General features: G+C 40.7%; 1 protein-coding gene across 1 annotated transcript in view; it reads right to left on the bottom strand.

Moving 5' to 3' along the window:
* The window catches only part of NTRK2 (neurotrophic receptor tyrosine kinase 2), a gene marked incomplete at its 3' end in the record, with an annotated part of 203,201 nt that overhangs the window by 131,637 nt on the left and 50,844 nt on the right, over window positions 1-20,720 (bottom strand). The window contains exons 9-11 of the mRNA XM_082013507.1: window positions 17,389-17,417; window positions 12,268-12,368; window positions 11,006-11,105 (exon numbers count right to left, since the gene is read on the bottom strand). Of these exons, the coding sequence (XP_081869633.1) occupies window positions 11,006-11,105; window positions 12,268-12,368; window positions 17,389-17,417 (230 nt within the window). The remainder of the gene's footprint in view (window positions 1-11,005; window positions 11,106-12,267; window positions 12,369-17,388; window positions 17,418-20,720) is intronic.

Raw genomic sequence — 20,720 nt, 5'->3', positions numbered from 1 at the left:
GAGCAGGCAAGAAGAAAAGGGGCTGGTAGAGGGAGGAGGAACACAGTCAGACTGGCTGGCCAAACTGCCAGGAAGAAATGAAGCTTCACTACAAATATTTTGTCATCTATCAGGGACACATGAAGGTCTTTTTAGAATACTTCTTGCACATTTGCATTACTCCATTTTGTGCTCCAGGGCATTCACCTACATCAGGCAGTTGAAGAAAAAGTGGCATTAACACTAAGAATAAAACTGACCTAGAATAAATAATAGTTACTAAATAGTTTGTCCATTTTACTTTATTATAAAGGACCCTGTTAGATAGCTCCCACCCCAGTACCTTTCTTAAGAAGCTCAAAAAAATCAAACAGAACAAAACAGAAAGATTCTTAACCACACTTTAATATTTTTTTTAAATCTCAGAGAAATGAGACTGATCTCATTTTGCTAGATCTGGTTTCTCATTTCCATACTGGAAGGGCCACCAATTCTTCCTGGTTTCTGGTACTGGCAAAGTGAACAGCATTAAATGGGACAAAACAGGGCAGAGGACAAAAAAGAGAGAATGAGAGACTCTTGTCTAGTAAGACAATTCTGATTTTTATGTAGGATAACTCAACAGGTGTTAGGAGACAATGGGCTTTGAGGGCAGCACAAAAAACTACTTCAAAACAAAGAAGATCATTCCCATTTCACTTCATCAATCATTTATGGGGAAAAAAGGCATTATTTATAAATATTATTCTGATCCTTACACTGGATTATCATCCAGGCTGAGGACTGAATATAGCCCTAACGTTTTAAAGTAAAAAAATGTGAAAAGCTAAAACAGTGTCCACTGTGAGACAGAGAGGCACACTTACATCACACCAGTGAGGAAGCACTGAGGAGGTACAGTATCTCCAGGAAGAGAACAACTGAAAACAGCTATGAGTCACTTGGAAAAGGTATGCTCAGCTACCCATAACAAAAACACCTTGGGGAATTCACAAGCTGCAGTAGTGGGGCTGCATCAATGGCTAATATACAAAGCTGCCTCCCAGGTTACAGATATTCTGGGAGATGATAAACATGCATTGGGGGGGGCGGGTGGGGGGTGTGTGTGAGAAAAAGAGATATAAAAAGGACCCATTCATTCAAATAAAACATTCTTATTTGAACTTTGGCCTAGAATTGAAATAAAACCTAAAGTATTTCTTTTACTAGATATTCAAGCAGCTTGGCTACCTTTTGTCTTAATTTTTCTTAAATCCTGTGAACTTTTGTACTTCCTCATTTCCTCCTATGCAGCAACAGCATTGCTAGAACAATGGCTTTACAGCACTTCTCGTTCATTCTGAAAGAAGAAATGCCATGAACCTGACCAAAAAAAAAAAATCTATTCTTGATGCTTTTTCCAAATATTAGGATCCAAAGAGTGTAACGCCATGAGACTACACAAACAAAACAAAGATATCTTCACATGCATTCAAGGAAGCTGTAGATAAAAGGCTAATCCTGTGTGCTTTTGCAAAATCGGGCAAGAAAGAACAAGCAGTTTGCCTGATTTGGGGAAAGTTCAAATACGCATCAGAGAACTTTAAAAATCTTATTCAATCTCTGAGCAGTTTTTGTTTGTGGGGCTTTTTTAGACACACACATTTGCCTGGAACACACAAGTTTATTTTTTGTGATTCTGTCCACGCTGCTTTAAAAGGCATGGGTCCACTGCAGGAAGTAGAATGACAAGAGCTATGAGTTCTCTGTGCCAGCAAGGCTCTGAGCCCATAGTGAATCTTCCCCTGCTGTACAAAATTCAATACTGAATGCTTTTACAGGAACGAAACAAAGAAGGGCAATCCAACTGTACTAAGATCTCAGCGTCTGCTAACAGAATTGATAAGTAGCTAATGTAGCCAGGCATTTAAATTCAGAACTTTATGAAACAGTGTAATTGTATTATCTATTATACAGGACAAACATAGGGTTTGTCCCAAGCTCAGGAAAAAGAAAAAAAAAGGTTCAAACTTCAAAGCCGTTAACAGAAATTAATGCAACTCAATCAGAGGATGAATCCCACATCACTCTTTGAAAGCTGAAGCACGCAAATAGAAGGAAACGCACATAAAATCCAACAGATATTGTAAAAGGAGTGCAGTAAAGTCCTAAGTAACATATATGCGTAATCCCCAGTGGTGTTATTCAGCTGACACTCACATACCAGAGCCAAATAATTTCCCTGAAAAAGATGTTGCTCTACTGTAAACAGCATGCAATCTACTGCAACCTTTCAGTATTTCTCTGTCTTCACAATTAAGCCAGTATTCAAAAGCAACACAGAACAGCTCAGAAAGTGTCTTCTTTCACGCGTCACCTTTATGCACCCCTTTTTTGTTGCTCTGCAGTGTGACTCAACATGTCGAGTTCACAGGACAAGCAGAAATGGGCACAAACTGAAATAGAGGAAATGTAATTTAAATGTAAGGAAAAAAAATTGTACTGTAAGGGTGATTGAACACTGGCATACATTGCCCAGAAAGGTTGTGGAGTCTCCATCCTTGGAGATATTCAATCTTAGGTGGCCACAGCCCTGAGCAACCTGCAGTAGCTCACCCTGCTTTGAGCAGGGGGTTGGACTAGACACTCTCAGAATGCCTGTCAGCCTCAGCTGTTCTGTGGCAAGGGAGTACAAGGGGGACCAGCCTCCAGGAGCAACCTGTAACCACCTCTGCTGGCAGTCCTTTCCATATTAGCCTTTTTCCTAGCTGGAGATGATACAATGGACCTCCTCTCTACCAGCAATACCTCCTATTTATCTACTATTCATGTTCCCACCTACGTTGTTTAAGAACTGCTTGCTTTTTAGTGTCTAGTTTTCTAGCACCATCTAGCCTCAACATTTCCTCAAAATGGTGATGACAACCAAGCACATACATTGTAGTAAATGTGCTTAAAGCATTGAAAAACGGGGGCTACTCATAAATAAATAAATAAATAACATAGGCTGGCTTTGCTACTCCTTGCTCTTTTTCTCATTCACTCCCCACATCTGAATACTTCTTCCAATCTATCTTTGTGCCTGATCTCACTCTGATTACAGGTAAACATTTAATTATTATGACCCACCTTCTCTTCCACCTCCCATTCCTCTCGTCCTCGGATTTCCTCCTGCATCCAGTCTCATTTCTCCCTATAATTCTCCATGGGCTAAACCACAATTTGCTCTCTAAAAACTAATGCATTCCCAAAACAGCATGACCTGCAAATAGGCAAAAGTTCATATAAAAGCAGGTTAGTGTTCCCCCTTTGCACATATGAAACTAGAAGAGGAACTCTGGGCCCTGTAAAATGAAGACTTGTGAAGCAAATGTGGATGTAGACTGAACACAGGGTTGGGTGTCTGCAGTTAACACCTATAAGACTGACTCTTCTGCCACTACCTTGATCTAGGAGCTGTGTTATTCCTGTGATCCTCGGCCCATATCAAGGTAAAGCCCTGGCAACTATGATCTTCAGCTCTCCTCATTTCCACTGCATCCATTATTAGCCTCATTTCTCTTTAGTCTCTTTCCATTTTGTCTCTAAGCTGTCCTCTACTCAGCATCTCCCTAGCTCTCCAGTTCATCTCACTTCACACACACCACATATATGTGCACTCCTTCATCCCATCACCTGCTTGTATACTTCTTTTTAGGGGAGGAGGAGCGCAATGCAACAGGTACTTGTTTACAGTTGATTTCCATATAGTTTTACTAGTAACAGCCACGAGGCCTCAGATAATGTTCCTGTGTTAATCGCATCCATCAGTATAGTAATCTGAATCATACAAATCTCTCAATAACTCCTTTTCTGCCTCAATCATTACAACTGAGTTTGAACTTTGCAACCAAAGGAGATCATAGTCAAATGCACCATCTTATCATTAAAGATTATCATTATCATTATAAAGATAAAGATATCATTATCATTATCCCCAGCTTCAGATTTGAGATGTCTCCTTAAATCCTTTGTTATATACAGGGCATGGTGTCCACAGTTCCTACTACAGAACCAGAGCTATGTTGCTCTCTTCTATCCTGCACTTTACGATCAGACTCAGGAAAAGTAGTCCCAGACAGAAACAGAAAGCCAAGACCTAGAAACCAAATTTCATATAAATAATAAAAATGGAAAGCTAGAAATGCCTAAAAATATGTTCTGATAGGGTGACATGGCCCCAAAACAATGCTTTAAGAGACACCTCTTTTCTTTATTGGAACACAAGAGAATGGTGGATTAAATATTTTAAGATCTTTATAAAATCCTTTACACAGAAAGACTTTCACCAATCACTTCATAAGAACTCTCATTCTTTGAAATACTTATAGCAATTTGCTTCTTCAGGCTAAGGTACTTAGAAGCATTAACAACTCTATCTTCCAAACGTTCATGTGGTAAGTAAATATTACTGCCCTCATTATACAAGTGAAGCACCTGAGACAATTTGTATGATCTGCCCATGACTGGAATGCCAATGTCAAGCAATAAAAATAGCTTCTTGTGTGTGGTTCAGATGAGCAATATCATCATTGCCTTTACATGTCTACTCACTAAAAATACTGCATATTTGAGCACACTCATTTTTTTCTATATCTTCTCTTACGACACTGACTCACATGAATTAATCCTTCTTTTATATTCTGCTCATTGACTAAATAATGAAATGTTCTAAAGACATTAAAGGATCAACACCCACAGAATCGGCATTTGGGTAGGTACAACACAGCACAAAATCACTTCTATAGGTACAAAATGGGAAACCCAAAAAGTTCAGGATTTCAGTGACTTGATAAACGTCAAGCATTAAGCATGCTCCCAAGCTACAAACTGATCTTAATTATTTGGCAAACACTGCAAAATCGTCCAGGAAGCCCTCACTGCATATTTATCACAGACCAATTTGAACATTAGATCGTATTTGTCAAACTGCAGGTCTTCGCTGAAGATGCAAAGCTTTTATTTTGTATTTGGTTTAGAATTAAAAGGAGTAAAAAGCTCTTCTGTTCTAACTGCATTTCCTTCTTCTCCTACGACCCAATTGCTTAAGCAAAACATGTGATAACATGAGTTAATAATAAGGAGAACAGCTCTCCCTTTTCAAGTATCAGTACTTCAAACCTCTCACTTAGGAGTCGTCTGAACTCTCCAAAATCTGATCTCCTCCACCACCAATGTGAATGAAGCAGGGTTTGTTTTGAAGTCCCTTTCAATCACCCCCTCTCCCACAACAACATGGAGTCAAGTAAAATGTACTGAAGCAGAGAATACAATGACCGTTTGCTACATGCTTACAGACAAATATGACAGAAAAGATTTTTTCTGTTTGCCCTAAATTTACATCCAAAAGACTATACAAAAGCCTCAATAAATAGTCACATTGAGACAGAACGGTAAAGCACTCTGCTCTTACCTGGACAGCACTGTATTTAAAGTCATGTAAAAATGATTACTTGTGTAAATGAGGGTTAAAGACTTTAAGTCATTGTGGATGTGTTGTGTCAGAATGATAACACTGCTTTGTAAGGAGGCCTTTATCATGCAGCTGTACAGTGTTTCTTACCCAAACTAAAATACTATAAGACAAGTGAGAAATATGCTGCAACTGAAGACAAGTTCCAAGCTGCCCCCTCCTGTACCATCTTTTGGACCAAAGCTCAAACTGTAACATGACTTTACAAGCAAAAACAATATAGTGAATGACACATAGAGAAGAAAAATATTCCTCGAGCATCTACGTGTTCCTGTTGGAATAACCAATATTTTTAATCAAAAAGTTTTCAAGGAAGTTCATGGCCCAGCACAAAAGTTACAGAAATCACATGAGAGAAAAAGCGATCAAGAGGTAGGAGAAAATACTCTGGTTTGACTTTGGCAGGCAAAATCCATGGGTGTGTTCATAACTTCAGCTTGGTGAAAGAGCACAGCATCCTGACTGATAGTCCAAATTGTAAACTTACACGCAAAAATGATGACAAGCAGCTAGCAAGGGCTTGAAGGAAAGGCAGTATTTTGGGGTGTTTGTCCTAAGAGGGACACTGCTTTCTTTCTTAAATCAACCCACATGATCTCATTACCTGATCAGAGAAAGACATATTTCTGTACCCTGAACTGCACAGCCTTGAAAGACCACAAAAGGGGCAAAGCCTTCATAGTCAGAACTTACATCCAGACACGGTAGGTAGTTCAGGGAGCACTCAAGGAAGAAGCACCTTTCAAAGCATGACACCCAAGCCCACAGACAGCAGAAGATAGGTAGCACTGCCTAAGTACGATAGTAATTTCAGACTCAGTTTGCTCCCTTACCTTTGCACTGCTGCATACAGCTCAAAGCACTGACAGAAACTTCATAAAAACATTGAAAAAAAACCTCTCACCCCAGAGGGATTAAGTGCACATATGTTTCCCTCTACTTCTGTCAGAGTCTATTTGTTACCTTCTTCAAAAACAGAAGGGGCTGCTTGGGGGAGGAGTGGGTTCTCTCTCCTTTCTGGTTTTGGTAAAACCTACAGAAACTCCGTTTATCTCTACAGTAAAACAGCTGTGATAACAGTCTTGTCCATAACCATCCACTTCCAGCTTTCCTAGCAAGCAAGGAGCACTAAGGACATTGCCTTGTTGCTGGAATAGGGACACCCTGTGCTAAAATTTACTATGGTTCAAATCTGCAAGAACTTTTTCATCCTTTTAACTGAACTATGCTTTTTCAAACTTTATCCACCGATATATCTTCCATCAGTTTCCTCCATACTTTCATTCACGCTTAGTGGCATGCTGCTATATTAACATATGCAAACTGTGTATCAGGTTGGTTATGCTGCAATTAGTTGTTTATTTACAGTTATTTTTCCACATAGGAGGTAGAATAAAACAGGACTAGAATTATTCTTCCGTAAATCCTCTTGGGGAGTTCACAAACCTTCCCCTGCCTGCTCTATTCCAGCTCTCTTGTTATATTTCAGTTTCATAAGCTGGTTAGATGGAGCCAGAAATGCACACAAAATGATAAGAGTTGTTCTTGGCAGCCTTCAGTGAATTCCCACCATAAGCACTTTCACATCCTCCAGCAAGCAAGCAAGTCAAGGTGTTTCATAAAAGCAACCCGCAAATCTTAATGAATACATTTAAGAAATTAACTGAAGCTTTCATCATTTATGCTGCAGCATCTTGCAAGGGTCTAAAAACCTCACCTCCAGATTCAAGCAACCAAAAGCAGCTTTTCACACATGGCTGTTACCAACAGACCCTGTATAAGAAGGTGTTTAAAATATACACAAGCAGAGAAATTATATATCACCAATTACTGATGAGTTTTGCAATGGAAGTCTGGAAGTCTAGCACAATATGAGAGTTTATCCCTGGAATAGAAAGAACAGTACTTTTTTTTTTTGTACTGACCCTGTTTTAAGTCTCTTCTGTCACAGACCACAAACCAGTTCTGTACTAATACTGTTCCTGAAGTTAATCATCAGAATCTGCTATTTCTCCTAGTTCTAAAAGACAGAGTGAAAAGAAGCAAGGCAAGGATTAAAACAATTGACTCATATGGTGCAACCCAACTTCAACCAGGATCCAGAACATCACAAATAAAATGTTTTTGTTTTGTTACTGGCAGTGAACAAGTGCTTTGCTTGTCCTCCTTAGCTGCAAAAACACTCTATTTACTACAATTTGGAAAGGTAACGGAGTGAAATGAACATATCCCAGATTATCCCCTCACCTTAGATATACAAAATTAAGAGAGAAGTCAAAAGATAGGGTAAGGTTTTTTTATACAGATCTTGATAAGAGATTGATCAGTACTGACAAAGTAGTGGAAGCTCCCAGAAGACTCAATGCTCCCTATGACATAAACTGGAGTCTTTTCTGCTCAGTACAGTAATGGAAAGAAGACAACAGGGGCACGTGAGCTCTGTGGCAGTCTCTGCGGCTCTTCAGCATGTGGAATGCTTCCAGGTACAGGCAGCTCTCATGCAGAGCTCAGACACAACCACCTGCTCCATGTGTCTTTCTGGGGATGTTATCACTGTCAGTCCCACACTCCAACCATGCTCAAGCTCTTTAAGCACAGAAGCACTCAGCAAGGACACAGTCTAAGAAGTGGGAAAATGATGCCCATGCAAAATATGGGACAAACTGCCGTTTAAAACTAATGTCTTCAAGAAGCTGCAAATGCCTGCTATGAACCCAAACAGGGTGAAAATTTCATCCCTTACATAAAGACATTTCCTATGGGACACATAGTGCTGATTGCCTATTTATACATTTCTTTTTCTGATTTTCAGTGGAACATTTTTTCCATGTACACAGTTACATGAAAAATACCATTGAGTGCTAGATTGACTGCTCCAGTTACTGAGTGACTATTTTTGTTTTTCCAAACTGCCTGCTGAAGATGGGTAGGGAAACATTTAATGACAAGGTGTCTGAGGTGACTGTGTTGTGTTCTCAAAACTAACAGAAAAATGAAGCACAGCCTTTTGTGCATTTCTGCCTGATGTAATTCAGGAAGTTTGTTCTTATGAATGCAAAACATCCATTAATATTTAATGTTTTTATCTTGTTTCATAAATATTTTCAATTGCAATCTGGATATTTTACTCCTTCCCACTTCCTTACTACAACTGTTTATTAAACCACCAACTATAACACAATGTCTGTACGCTAAGTTGGGACTAATTTTGCTGTTGCTGAATTCAATGGCAAATGAGTCAAGGAGTTCACCGGTAGCTGGCTCGACCCTTTTATTCAAAATTTCCAAGATACACATTTTAAATGTATTGTACTGATCAATACTTACTGCAAAAAACTTGTCTTCACCTTTGCCTTATTTTCCTCATGCTCAAATACCCCAGGGTGTCTATCTTCAATTACAAATTCTCAATATATAGTTATGCTGCAGGATTTTCAGAGCAGGTAATGTTTTATTATTAGTCTGGGTATTACCTATGAGTTTGGTGTTCTAATCTCAGGTCGTTAAATATTGCTTAAATGTAAATTCAATAATACTGATGATGATAAATGGAGTGTTTCCAGGACTTTGGACTGTGGAGAGATCCATACTGTGAAGCTCAGGTGTGAATGCAAACTTTGAAGAAGTTTGAGGTTCACTTCAGGGACAACTGAAAGTCACTCCTTTCTAATGAAACATTCAAGAGTTATTTGTAGCTCACAGTGACATTTCACCATTACCATACATACCATGCCCGTGACTAGGTTTGAAGGAGTGTACCTGAACTGTGAACTCATTTTACTGATCCTCCTAACCACCATTGGTCAAATTTAAAGAAAAAAATAAACACCATATATGAGGTTGCTGCCTTTTCATAATTGCATATAGTCATTTCCCAAAAAGTGTATCCTTACCAAAATATGATCTACATGGACAGCTCTTCAACAAAAAACTACTGAGGTCAAACTTACTGATCAGGCAAGAGCATTATTTTTGTGAGAATAGTTGTACCTGAAGATACTAAAAACAAACCACCATGTAAGAAGCTTCCTGGAAGGTAACTTAACATGTTATCACACAAAATGCAACTTTGTGCATTCTCCCTCAGGGTAGAGTTTACTTCCTAGTTCCTCCAATAATGTCATGTTGAAATATTTAATGCAAATTTTGAAAAACCTAGCAAGCATTCAGCTTTAAAGAGTTAACATCAGACATTTCTCATCATTGCTCTCATTTACCTTCCACCTACTTCAGCTCTCTAAATGCGATTCAGAAAGCTTCAGACACAAATAAAATTTACAGTGAACTGTTATTCAGTTACAGAAAGTGTTTTCTAGTCTCTGGCCAAAACTGTGCAGCTGTCTCCTGCTGGCTCCATGTTGCTCTTCAGGATATTTCACAATGACTGTCTTTAATGCTACCCCAAAGAGCAGGGACCATGTCATATCAGAAAGAGGTGAGAGAAAATGTTACCATCCCAGCAAGATAATCTGCAACGACTACGCTTCTGCTCTGTTCATATCTCATTTGTTCCAGAAACTCTTCTCTAAACAGAATATAGAAACACAAAATACACAGTAGGCATCTCTGAAAAGAGCACTTGTCAGGAGCAAGTAAGGGTTACCAAAACATACCTCCATGTGGTACTATGTCATAAGCACAGCTGAGAGGAAGGACATGCGGTTAACAGAAGACTACCAAAAGATTACTTACCACTTTCTCCACAGACCCTCATCTACATATCTTAAGAACAAAAGCTCATCTCCTTTAAGATACAGCAAAGCACCTTCTAGTCCTCACAACAAGACATCAAGTGGGGTTTTTTTTCTTTTTTTTAAATATAATTTCACCCACATTGCCAGACATAGACTGATGATATCAGTAGAATAATACAGTAATGGTGTTATTGCTGGTATCTCTGTCTTACACATACCTCCATCTGGCTGTAAAATAAATAAATGAATAAATGGAAGGGTTGAGATGTCCCCCTTGCACAGGGACATGAGCACTTGCCACTCTCTCCAGTTGCTACTTCCCAAGATACAAACAGAAGCTCAAGAAAATGCATCTGCCAGAAAGCACCAGTATGACAGGATCCACTGTAAATTCACCTTTCGCTCTTGCCATTGTTTCCCCGTGAATCTATCATCTTAACGTGACATTCTAGTATGGTCTGAAGTAATTCTCACATACAGCATAGAGTGTCATCAAATTGCTGTAATCAAACTCGTATCAGAATAAATTTCATTTCCTATCTTCTTTCTACCTACACTGACTCAAGTAATATTGACTCCAGGAAGTGTCCCAGGGGCTTTGCAGCAGAAGGGAGAGAAATGGGATTTGTCATAAGGAAAAAGGAGAGGTAGAAGAGTTTGATCCAAAATTCTACACTCTGTCTACATCTGCCTCTGCCCTTACTTACCTGATAATAAACAAAACACTAAAGATGATGGCACTTAGTCTAGTTATTTTACCTGCTCCCAGCACAGAAGCCTAGAGTATCAGCTCATACAACCCACAACAATTCTGGAAGGTATAGAAAATAACCCTGCTTACCTTTCATCCCAAACTTAGAGTGTCTTCCAAACTTCAGAATAATGAGCATTATTACTAAGCCAGTGCACACCAGCGCTGCAATTCCCACCACAACATACACCTAAAAAAAAGAGGACACAAATATCTGCTTGTTTTGTTCTCATGAACTACCTTCAAAAGACATTCAGCACACATGCAGATTAACGCAGTTAGGTAAAGAGATTCATTTCAACTGGGAAACATTTGTGCTCAGATCAAAGAGCACAGAAAACAGCCACTTGTTGAGGTTTCTTCTGTCTTTCAGAGAACAGAGATTCAGAGACCTCTGAGAACTTTTTCAACATCCTACACATTCAAGGCAGGTGGGATGGAGTGCACATCACCCCTTTCCCTTCCAACAGATTGCCCAGAGTGGCTGCTGAGTTTCCATCCCTGGAGATACCAAAACCAGAGTGGACACAAGCCTGAGCAACGATGCTGGCCTCACTTTAAGCAGGTGGGATTGGACCAGAGGATTTCCAGAGGTCCCTTCCAACCGCAGTGATTCAATGATTCTGTTACTAGACAAGACAAGACTGTCTGGGATCATCCCAAATTTTTAGCACAGTGTCCCAACTCAGAGCTGGCTCCCTGATTCATGAATGCACATGCTCTCCAGTGCCTGCTGCTTTACAGAGTCACTTGATGCAAAGAGGCTGCAATATCAGCCAGGATGGCCACCCACTACCACTTTCCAACAATTCAGTTCAGGAGAGCATGAAGAGGCAAGGCAGCAAAGGAGGAGGCCCACCAGTTCAGATACTTATACTAAAACCTACTGCAAATTATTAGATAAAAAACCTACAGGAAATCATGATTCAAAACCATACAATTAGAAGTTGAAAGTTCATTGCAGCATATCTTCTCTTTAAGGAGGAGCTGACTCCAGGACTGGAATTCAAACAACAATCTTCAAACTACCTTGGAAGTCTTTGTTTTGCAGATAAAGAGTTGCTCTCCTAAAGCACAGGCTTAGGCTAAAAAATTACAGCTAGTTGTTCAGAAAAGCATAAAAGAAAATAAGTAGCAATTTTACTTGGACTGAAAAGTGATTCACTTTCAAAAAATGGGGGGAGCATTGATTTTCTTTTTTTTCCTTTTTTTTCTGAGTTTTGATGACAACACAGTAACAGCTCCGGTGTTCTGGTAGGTCAGGGTCCTATTACAACCTCAGCAGTTTTGTGAGTTGTGTAGCCAGAAAAGTCCGCCAAGATTACAGATCAGGAAACAATGTATGTACTTACAGTGATGCTATCTTCATTCTCTTTGTTGGAAACATCCGTAGAAGTGATTTGATTACTGTTATTTGTGGTGTCTCCAAGATCATTAGGCGTGGTTTCATACTCTTAGGAAAGGAAAAAAGGTTGCTTTTATAATTTTATAACCTTAGAGTGGAAAGAGTTGTCTTTATTATTTCTACTCTGTAAAACAGCAAGGCCACTAACAGCTCTCAGGACTCCGAGCTCTTTGGAAACAATATATAATTGCTAGTTTAGCTGGAACATTTTGGGGGGGATCCCTGTGGCAGATCATCCAACACATGTGTTATGACTGATAAACTCGAAAAGAGAAGTGATCTACACCGTAATGTGTATTGCTACTGGAAAGACTAGCGTTAAATAAGAACTCCATCCATAAAGCTATTTTTATCTGCTTCTGACTTCCCATTAAAAATGAAAGACTGCCCTCTACACTGAACTTTTCCAGACTGGTATTGAGCCGAATATAGGACAGTCTTAGAAATTAGCTTGGGGACTTTTGTTTAGCTGAGAAGAACCTGGCAGATGGGTTTTTAGACAGTTTATTACTATAACAGGTGAAATAGCTGTATCTATTAATTTAAAAAATAATAAAAAATACAATTGTGTGCACAGAGGTTACAGTCTAGCTGTCATACAGGTAAATCTTTAAAAAATTAAGTGCCTGAGATGGTATGAAGAAATTTGATTTCTCAAAATAATTCCACTGACAGGTCTGCAGGGGTGAATCCAGAACCATCAGAAAGAATGAACATGGCTTAATTATTTATAATCATTTAAAAATGAAACACCAATATTTACAGTCCATTACTTCCTGTCAAATTATTCAAATGAGATAAAAAGAATTAAATAATATATATATATGAACGTGGAGAAATGTGCATTAAAATAAAACTAAAAATACATGTATTTTATGATTACATTTGGGAACATACATAACGTTTCAATTTTATGACTGCAATGCATGCAGATGAAAGAAAGAAACAAGGGTAGTAACTGCATCTATTACAAAATGCACCTTCAGCATTGTAATTTAGATTTGTAATTAACTGCTTATTTCTTTACTAGTCTCGACTGAAATCGAGAGTGCCGTAATTTTAACTGTGAATCTGAAAAAGCAGAGCGCAGAGGCACAGCTCTCACCAGCTACAGAGGCTGGGACTCTTCCAACCACAGAGCTGCTGCTGAGTAAGGGCTGGGAGGGCCTGCGCCTCAGTAGAGTTTATGTTCTTTAGCTCCCAGGGACATTCTGGAGAGCTCAGCTAGCAATGCTAGCCACAGGCTGCACGGGGCTTTTGATGTTCATGCCTGCACATTTGCTTTCTGCAAAGCACTCGCAGGGTGCAGATTTTTTGGTACCTGAAGCTACGCAGTTACCTCTGGCACCAGTGCTACAGCCAGTACAGCCAGACAGTGCCATCAGCTCATGGTGTCTGTTTTGGCTCTACACCGTGCATGCCGAAGGATAGGGGTCTTTCAAGCCAAAATACATATTAAGTATACACAGCTTCCTTGAGAAACAAAATTTAATTTCCTGGTCTTTTACTGTTTGAATTCTGTGACTCGGCACTGCACCTCTACGCCCACAGCTTCCTATGCAGGAAGATTAACAGCAGCAAGAGGCAAAAAGCGAGCGCTCCTCACCCTGGGCAGCACACACCCTGCCCAAACGGCTCCCCTGCGCCGGCAGCCAGACACTCGGACACAGTGCTGGCCCATCTGCCACCATGACTACGCACTTTGCCACAGCAAAGGAGGAGACTTCTGCTTCATTCCTTTGCAGGCAGAGCCCACTTTATAACAAGCATGTCAGCCTACAAGACTGGGCTTCCTTTACAATTAGCTGAGAAAATCTTCACAAAGATAAGTTTTGACCAACCCTGTATTCATGGTCGCTTTATGAGACCAATATATAAAAGAAATACTTACAGCCTTTGCTGCTCTGTCTCTGTAATACAAGCTTTAAAGAGGGAAAAATTCTTGCTCTTAATTTTACCTGTAAATAGCTGTGGGCAAAAGCTGATGCTATTTACAGTTCTGTTTATGCTCATGTCTGTACTAAGCTACTGGAAATCACACCCTGAAGGACTAATGAGAACTCTGCAGAGAGTTTCAGGTCTGGTCTGTGAATCCTCTGCATGCACTTCTGTATTATAATGGGCAAGCGCTGAAGCAGGCCACGTCAGCATGCTGGGGTCGCGTTCCCATTCCCTGCTGTAGAACTGTGAAGCGCTGGTATCTGAACTAGTGCCAGAACTTCAAAGACTCTTGAAATGGGTGAGCCAGGCAAGGAAAAAACGTGCAACAACTACCCAAAACCAGGTGATTCCAAGTTAAACGAATTCCTGCTCATTTCGGTATGAAGTCCTAACATAGACACCGAGCACTCCAACACAGACAGGGTCACGCCTCTTGACTCACGCTGCGTGGGACTCGTTTCGCTGCAGGGCCAGGTTCCTCGGTGCCGCGTGCCTCATGCAGCCACCTGCGGCTATGCCAACTGCGGTGAACCGCAACGGAGGCTGGGCAGTATTTCGCAGCTGTTTTACAAACAAGGTGCATGGCGGCTGGGATACAGACAAGACTACAGCCCCACCAGCGCCGCCAGGGGGGTCACCCCGCACAGTCCTCTGCAGGGTTGGGCGATACGGGGCATGTTGCCTCTCTCGTGTTCACAACCACGTCAGAAGCAGCAGCGTGGCACAACGACATGAAGTTGGAGCCAAAGCAGCTGGCTTGGCATTCAATTGCCTGCTCAGCCCTGGGTGAGTCGCTTGCTTTCTCTCAGTTACTTCCCAGGCGGGACCAGGACAGCCGTTCCTCTCTGCCTTTTCCGAGCGGCGCCGCAGAGGTGAGCCGCCGGCACGAGCGACTGCCACGCGCTTGCTGCAGCCGGGATTCCCCCCGGCAGACACAACGGCACGCAGCCTGCTGTGACCTGATCCGCTCTTCTGTTTCCTGTTGTATGCTCAGAACACTGAACGGAAAACATTTAGAAATCACCTCACATGGAGCGCAGGACGCAGAAGTCAGTCCCCAAGGGACAGACCAAACCCAGCTACAAAGAGCTTTGCTTGCACAGGGCGCTACTTGGGCCTGGGGTCCTCTGCCCTCCATCGCCTCCGTCTCCTCACAGCTGGGCCCACCGGCAGGCCCACGGCCCGGCCTCAGCCCCAGGGCAGTGCCCAATGCCTAGGGCTGTGGCTGCCCATGGAACCCCAGCTGCCCCACTCCTGGCTGGGGTGGTGGGAAGGGCCTGGCTGCCAGGCCCTGCCATGATGGACCCCCACAGGGAGCCATTAGCCCTGCGGTGCCCCGACACTTGCAGGGAAGTACCCTGCAGCTCCCATTAACTTCATGCATAGCCACCAGGCTGACAGACACACAGCTAGTCCCAGTGCCCGGCAGGATCAAATCCTCTGGGCTGCCTCTACCTTTACATTAGGCACATCTGCAACACGATTACCACTGGGATCTGAAAAATGCATTTTAAAGAGAAGCCTACGGGGGGTGGAGGGTGGCACAGGGCCAGTGGTGCTTTAAATCTTCCTTCCAACATAATCTAAGTTGTAGGTAAACAGTGTAGCACAGAGATAGAGGGGTCTGAAAAAAAGTCATGAAAACCACTCAGTCTCTGAGGGGAGCGCATCCCAGGGGACCCACTGTCAGCCATGCAAGCAGTGGTTCTCTGAAGAAGTGTAGCAGTTCCTAGACTTTCCTGCCAGCCTCATTTATTCACCTCGCTAACTGGACTTGTGAATTTGGAATAATTAGGGAACACTCTGGACTACAAAGTGTTTCTCAAAGCAAGCACTGAGTCACTGAAACAAAGATCAAAGACAGCAGTTTCAAACAGCAGAAAGAAAAGCCAGGAAAGTCTGTCCTGAGGAAGGCTGCATTCATCAGGACTAGGTCTTGCAGGCTGTGATCTTCTAGCACAACTCGAAGCACACCTCTCAGCAGAAACCCACCCAAGTCAATTGAAGCACAGCACTCGCATGATTAAAGCCATACACAGGCATCAGGACCTTGATAAACAGCCCAGAACCAAAAGCTTCATGCATACAGCTTATAGAATACAACACTTAAAAGAAATTGTGCAAACCATCGCCACCTTCCCACCCTCCACCCGTCCCAACAAAAAAGAATTTGGAAAGAGAGGGAGGGGGAGCTATCTTTTAGTAAGAAGTACTTAAAGCCAAATTGATGCTTCAATTGCACATTTGCTAAAGTTTAATGACATGGAATGGAATCAAAGCAATAACATTTAAATCAGCTTAAGGAAACCTGAGTCATGGGCCATTTCATCCAAACCAAAAGTACTCCAAACAGGATCCAGCTTCTGCTGGAAGCTAAAGGGTGTTTGGGTATGTTGCTTAGGATGGACTTTCCTACTCACCAGAAGTATTATGTAAAACTAGCCAGTTGCTTTTCATTCTGCAGCTTCTATTCTAGTGCACACTGGCTTTCACTAGGTACAGACCAAACCATTTCACCTAACTAAAAACACTAATGTGAACACTGTGTCATCAAATCTTCTGGCACACATTCAGATACCACTGAGTTGATGGTCTGCTTATGCAAGAGAGATTAAGGGAAGGTACAAATGAGCAGACAGAGCAAAATAAACTGCCTACAGGAAACCTTACTTGTGCCAATTTCATTTTTAACTGAGATTTAGGGGGTACATTTTTGGAGGCAGAACAAGTATGGAATCATCCCTGAAAAAATAAATTAAGTTATATAAGAAGAAATCACAAACTCTCCTCCAAGAAATGACTCCAAAAAGTTCACACAATCTCATGCCTGTGAGCTACATCAGACAGTTGTCATCCTAGAGGATCAACTGCAACCATTTGTAGCAGTGGATTTATGCTTCTCCTAACGTGAATCAAAAAGCAGCACAGTAAGTAAAAGGTTACATTGCCCTCATGTATCTTAAATAACATAAGGCAGGAGATGAACCAAAAATATAAAGTACATTTAAGAACTGTGTTATAATATGTGCCATTTCAATTTAACTGAGCCTGACATTCAATCTTTTAATGGTTTCAGTTCCTTCATTTCTATCATTACACAAAAAGAAAAAGAAAATCAAATATATACCATAAACGTCTGGATCCACAATTGGGCCACTACCTGTACAAGGAGAAGAGAAAAAAAAAAAGAAAAAGCCTTTGTAAATAGATTGAAAATGCTGGAAGAATACGAGTTTCTTCAGGAATTTTTTTTAGAGTTGACATGCTATTTGCAATAGCAATGATCAGTACCTACACAAATGCAAAGCAACGTCAATATATTGCAGTACCTGTTTACCAGATTACATTTACAACCATTTTAGAGCTATCCCAAATGTTAATATTTTGCTATATGTGAAATAGCCAATGCACAGGGCACTAGCTGTAGCAAAGGCGGGCATATTTCCCAACTGGGCAAAATTGCTTTCCGCCGTTAATGTGTATCTGGTGGAAGTGCAACAATAACTATTCCTGTTGAAAAATCAATAGTAAAATTCTCCCTGACCTTATGTGGAAGCAGACTTCAACCACTGACTTTTACCTGGTCAAAAAATTTTGCTATTAAATCACTGTGAGAGGAAACTGTTTTAGCTGTGAGCTGGCAAGTTAAGGACTAGAGGTAGCAATGACCTAAGCAGCACCACACTATTGCCTGTATCAGGAATAGTGTGGCCAGCAGGAGTAGGGAAGTGATCATGCCCCTGTACTCGGCACTGGTGAGGCCGCACCTTGAATACTGTGTTCAGTTTTGGGCCCCTCACTACAAGAAGGATGTTGAGGTGCTGGAGCGTGTCCAGAGAAGGGCAACGAAGCTGGTGAGGGGTCTGGAGCACAAGTCTTATGAGGAGCGGCTGAGGGAACTGGGGTTGTTTAGTCTGGAGAAGAGGAGGCTGAGAGGAGACCTTACCACTCTCTACAACTACCTGAAAGGGGGTTGTGGCGACGAGGGTGTTGGTCTATTCTCTCAAGTAACTAGTGATAGGACAAGAGGAAATGGCCTCAAGTTGCGCCAGGGGAGGTTTAGATTGGATATTAGGAAAAATTTCTTCACTGAGAGGGTGGTCAGGCATTGGAACAGGCTGCCCAGGGAGGTGGTGGAGTCGACATCTCTGGAAGTGTTCAAAAAACGTGTGGATGTGGCGCTTCAGGACATGGTTTAGGGGACATGGTGGCACTGGATTAATGGTTGGACCTGATGATCTTGAAGGTCCTTTCCAACCTAGTGATTCTGTGATTCTGTGTGATCTCATTCACTCTGTAAAAGGATGCTTCCAAGAAGCCAGCTCCACAGCTGATACACAGACAGAACTCTTACCAAAAGAGTCAGATGTCTCAGAAGCCAGCCTTCACACAAGCAAATGGATACTCGCCTAGTCTACACTTTTCTAAGTTTTACTAGTTCCAGTTCACAGCTTTTTCTAATTACTGCACATATGTAAGGCTGAGCACATACGTGAGTATATTGCACAGAACGCCAACTGAAATTAGTGTACTGTTAGACTATTCATGCTTTGAAAGATATTTGTGTTGTATTTCAACATACCCACTCATTCTGGTCTATAATGTATTTATAGCATCACTTACGTAGTAGGCTCCTAATAATCTCTTCCATATCGTTACTTTTTCTTTTTGTTGGTTTGAAAATAAAATTAAGAGATAGTTAAAATCTCTAAAGTTGAATAAACTTCAAAAAGCATAAGTCTGTTTAAAGTACTATACAGTAAATCCATAGCAGTGGCATCAGATTGGCATAAAGGCACTGTGAAGTACGACCAGAACACCATTGTTTCTGCTTATGTCAACAGCATCAGAATCTGTGCTGAAAATACTAAATAGAGTTGCAACCTATTTTCAGAATGGCAGCAAATAATTAGGCTTATTTTTAAATGCATTTGAGGATATACTAGTATCCAGAGATTTGGGTTAATAGACCCCATGAGAACTGTCATGTCAATCTGCAGAAATAAATAACAAATGAAGAAAGCTTGTACTATCTGTCCTCAAGCAACTTCTGACCAGGGTTTTCTGTCCATAAAAGTTCACGGATTCAGTTTTTCCAGTATAAAACATCCATCTGCTGAAAGACAGTATTCTAATTTACCTTCTGTAATCTGAAGGGAAAAAAAAAAAATCAAAAAAATTCCAAGGTCTTTATTCCTGAGTTAAATGGCAACATTTTTGTTATTGTTTATTGAAATTGGGATAAAGAAATCAGATTTATTCAACCCCTAACTCCAGCCAGGGACAAACTACAAAGTCATCAACCCATTCAAATATCTTTTACGTAACTAAACACTTCAAATAAAGTTGCAAATATCAAGATGCTGCACAAAACCACCATACGAAATTTCTATTTAGTATTCCCTACATAAAAACATATCTAGTCAATCATCAAAACATCAGTTAAAGATATTTTAACATTAAACTTCACCACGGTAACTTTGCACATCTAAACACAATTACTTTTAAGGCAAACACAGAACAGCATTGTTGTTTTGGTCCTTGTTAGAACAGGTTGTTGTGTAAATAAACTGTTAAGAGACACTCCTATTCACTCGTCCTTACAAACTACATCAACTACACTTGGTTTGCTTGCTGCTTTCTTTATAAAGTTGACATTTTCAAAATAAAGCAGCAGCAAAAGACTCAATCCAAAAACATACTTCTGCAAAACAGCCCCATGTTGTTATGTCGCACATGCAAGATGCGGTTTCTAAGGCATATTTAACATACTCTTTTACTTTGACAAGATACTATGTGACCTGGATTCCTTGAGCTGAATTTTAGAGTGGAGAGCTGGTAGATGAATAAGCTTAATTAAATACACTTAGTAGTAGTAAAAATCTCCCCCACTTTCATTAGGTGTTTTGGATCAACTATGACAACAGCCTGCAGAATAAAATATGAACATTTCTTGCTTCCTGTTTGCTGCGGTGTAGACTCAAATAATCAAGCCATCCTCCAAAAGAACAGCTTCACAGGAATCCAGGAACTTCAGCAGATTAAAGCCAGTTAAACATCTAGTTAACAGAATATGAAATTTATTCTTCCACACTTTCATATTGAAAACAAAGTCTTAATTTATAACATTAATTGTGTTATCATTAACTCAATCCAAATCCCACTGTAGTTACATGCTTTCCTCTCCTTCATGCCTGCATCCTCAAACCAGTGAGAAATGTTCTGCAAGTAGCATGCTGGAAGTTGACAGCATCTTAGCACAAATCATGTCTTCATCATGTTTGATGCAACTTTGAAAGTGGAGTATTACACTGTTGATCACAGAACATGCTTCAGACTTATTCGTATTTAATTTAGATAGACATATGGATTAGAGGTGAGGGGATTTTTTAAATTGTCTTTTGTTTTTACGTTCAGAGCATTTGCCCGTGAGTGATGCAATAACCAGAGAATCAGTTT

The sequence above is a fragment of the Phaethon aethereus genome (genome assembly GCF_964289735.1).
Source record: "Phaethon aethereus genome assembly, chromosome: Z".
Lineage (NCBI taxonomy): Eukaryota > Metazoa > Chordata > Aves > Phaethontiformes > Phaethontidae > Phaethon > Phaethon aethereus.
This window is presented reverse-complemented; position numbering and strand designations above follow the sequence as displayed.